This window comes from Phaethon lepturus, unplaced genomic scaffold (genome assembly GCF_000687285.1).
Source record: "Phaethon lepturus isolate BGI_N335 unplaced genomic scaffold, ASM68728v1 scaffold25031, whole genome shotgun sequence".
In the NCBI taxonomy this organism is placed as follows: domain Eukaryota; kingdom Metazoa; phylum Chordata; class Aves; order Phaethontiformes; family Phaethontidae; genus Phaethon; species Phaethon lepturus.
In genome coordinates this window covers 3417-6522 of record NW_010517343.1, presented here as the reverse complement: position 1 = coordinate 6522, position 3106 = coordinate 3417, and the positions used below count along the sequence as shown (strand labels likewise).

General features: G+C 60.7%; 1 protein-coding gene across 1 annotated transcript in view; it reads right to left on the bottom strand.

Moving 5' to 3' along the window:
* Positions 1 to 2516: 2516 nt before the first annotated feature.
* The window catches only part of LURAP1 (leucine rich adaptor protein 1), a gene marked incomplete at its 5' end in the record, with an annotated part of 720 nt that continues 130 nt past the window's right edge, over positions 2517 to 3106 (bottom strand). Inside the window, one exon of the mRNA XM_010296374.1 lies at positions 2517 to 3106. This exon is cut by the window's right edge and continues 130 nt beyond it. Coding sequence (XP_010294676.1) covers positions 2517 to 3106 — 590 coding nt within the window.

Below are 3106 nucleotides of genomic sequence, written 5' to 3'. Positions count from 1 at the left end.
GCTGGAGAAGTCTCTGCCCTACGCCCAGACCCCCCCGCACATCCTGGGTGGAGGAGGCAGAACAAGGGAAGCAAATGGAGATCCCAGCACGGCTAACGGGGCCGGCAAACACACCCTAGCAAGATCTCCCCTGGAAATTTGGGGCAGGAAGCGCGAAGCTGCCGTCTGTAGCTGGAGACGTAGCTCAGTCGCGCTCGATACGCCCCATCTCCCGGAGACCCGGTCTCACCAGCATCCTCGCTCACGGCAGATGTGCTTTGGTACCCGGCTGCTTCAGGGAGCGTGATTTTAGATGTCACCACCCTGGTGTGGGCAGGGACAGATCCCCGGACATGTGGTCCGTGCCTGTTTCAGGACTGGGGGCTAAACCTGCCCTGCCTGCAGAGCTGCTAGCGGCCCCAGGGCGTTTCAGACCGGAGCCTCTCCCCTTCCCCTGGAAACCCCCTAAGCTCAGCAAAGCACCAACAGCGTGGCCTGGGAGAAACGCTACCATTTATTAAGCCAGCTATTTTTTGTTGAGAATGGTTTTAACAGCTCTGGAGGACTTATCCCATCTCCCCCCGGGACCCTCAGCTGATTCATTGCATGCAGGGCTAGAAGGAAAGCGGGGGACAGCCAGCCTTGGGGGACATGGTGGCTCCGGCAGCAGCGGCAGAGCTACGCAGGGAGCCACGAGCTGCTCGCAGGCGACGGCAAGCCAAGCACGGCTGCTCCGTGGCAGGCAGACGGGATGCTCGCGTAGAGCAACATGGTCCCGGTTTGCTGGGGTTCCCCCAAATCCTTGGCAGGTGCCGCCTCTGGGAATTTTGGGTGTTGTCCTGCTCTCCATGTCCACCCAGGGAAGCCCCGAGGATCTGCAGGGGAAGGGAGGGTGCTCGGGGGTCTTGGCTTGGAGGGTAGTTTCCACTGAAGGTGCTGCTTCAGAGACACAAAGCTGAACTTGTCGTACACTCGACCACCTTCCTAACCACGGCCAGCTCACATCTGGCATCTAGGAAGCGTCACAGCCAGGTCTTCCCTCTCTCTTGGCTTCCCACTGACATCAGGAGGTGTTGTCCCCACTCCTACCACCCCAGCAAGGAAAGAGCCAGGCTGTGACCCCCGCAGGCACGGGAACAACGGCACTGCGGTGAGAGCAAAGCCATCACCGCATTCGGCCGGGGACAGACGCATCTGCAGGTTCTGAAGCCAGGACCCTCCAGGCTTGCCCACGCTGTGGAAGAGCTCCTCTCCTTGAAGCTGGTGGCTGTGGGATGCCCAGGTCCTTCCCTGCATCATCTGGTGGAGGCAGCAGGTCCTGCCCAAGCTCACACAGAGCTCCAGCTGCAAGCCATGCTCTACAAGCCGGCGAGGGGTGTGCTGGGAGGCATGGTGAGTGGACAGTAAAAGGCACAGGCAGAAGCCAAGGCTAAAAGGACAGAGAAAATGTCTCCAGGGCAGGGCCGCTGCAAATCCACCCTGCCAGAGAAGCCTCATGTTTCTGGCTGCTGGTAGGGGGCAGAGACCTGTCACCATTCATCACACAGATGGAGAATCCCAGACATCACCCCATCACACTGTGTCAGGGGAAAGCACAAGCCATTCTAAGTCTGAGACCTGCAGGCTCAGTACTCTGCCACGTCCCAGGGTTTCTGTAGGACCTGGTCCCGAGGTGGGAGACAGTCCAGAAACAAACTGGGAGAACTGGATCTCCACCTCCCACCCAGAGTTTTGCCCTTCTTGTGGTCAAAATCGGGAAGGGAAGTCTGCACCGTCATCCCTCCTCCGCAGGGCCTGGCCGAAGGCTCCCCAGCCCAACAGCAGCAGCTACAGTGATCGCCCTGATCACACTTCAGGTCAGCTTCACAGAGGGGTCTAAACCAGGCAGGGCTTCACCTGCCGGGACGGCGGTTTAGCATCCACCATGTGCTGCGGCCAAACCCCAGGTGCCCTGGGTCAACTCTACCCCAGATGGACACTGGCCTTGAAGACGATGATGGAAATGAGGACATCCAACAGGGACAGCCTGCTGATGGTCCTGCCCCGCACCTTGCACCGAGCATGCTGGTGCCATCAAGCTACAGATGCGTTGGAGCATCTCCTGCCCTCCCTAGGTAGCCGGTTTGGGAGAAGGGGCCCCAGTTTTTGCAGATGGGAAGCTGAGGAGTAGAGGGCAGAGGTGGAGCCAGGGAGAGGTCCCAGGAGTCCCGCTGTCCCAGGTTTCCCCACCAACCCTTCCCACCACCACCATCACGGACAACAGAGGAGTGACCAGCCACCTGCAAGCACCACCCCAGAGCGAAGGATTAAATTTACAGGGACCCACCTCATCCCACCTCTCCCAGAAATTCGCCACGGGGTGAGCACCCCGTCCCTTAGGGCTGCATCACCAAACGCTGACGGGGGGTCAGAGGAACAGTGCAACACCACCAAGCCTGCCCAGCCCCCCTGCCCAGCCACCCCAACTCTCCCAAGCACAGACAAGTGAAGCGGAGCGGGCGGATGGGAGAGCTGGAGTGGGAAGGTGAAGCCATGGGCTACAAGAACGTCACGTCATCCTGAGACTGGAGCCAGCGCCAGTGGGCATCGTACTCCAGGTGCAGTTTGCTGTTGAGTTTGCAGTTCTCGAAGTCAGCCTCGGCTTTCCGAGCTTTCCCACCCGGGTTCCCCTTCCCCAGCCTCTCCCCCGCCCCCGATGGCAATTTGGTGTCTCTGCCCGGTTCCAGAGAAGGTGGCTGCTGGCCCAAATACCCGTTGGCCACCTGGGGCTCTTTAGCAAACTGGTGATCCTGGGGCAGCCCTGGCGGGGAGAGATCCACATGGGGCCACTCGTGCTCCGCTTTGCCCTTCTCTTGCTTTGCAAGACCCCTCTCGGGGTCAATCTTGACCCAATCCTGCTCTGCCCTGACCAGGGCTCTGCCCGGTGCGGAGGCGGCAGCAGTTTCGGCGGCGTTTTGGGAATACTCATCCATGTCATCAGCCAACGTGTCCAGGTAGCTACCGATGGAGATGCTGTCCAGCCTGTCGCTGGGGTCCTGCAGGCTGTCCCAGCTGCCGCGCCGCGAGGCCGCCTGGCTCTCCACCAGGCTGTACTGGCTAATCGCCCCGGTTGTCCGGCGGCGCGGGG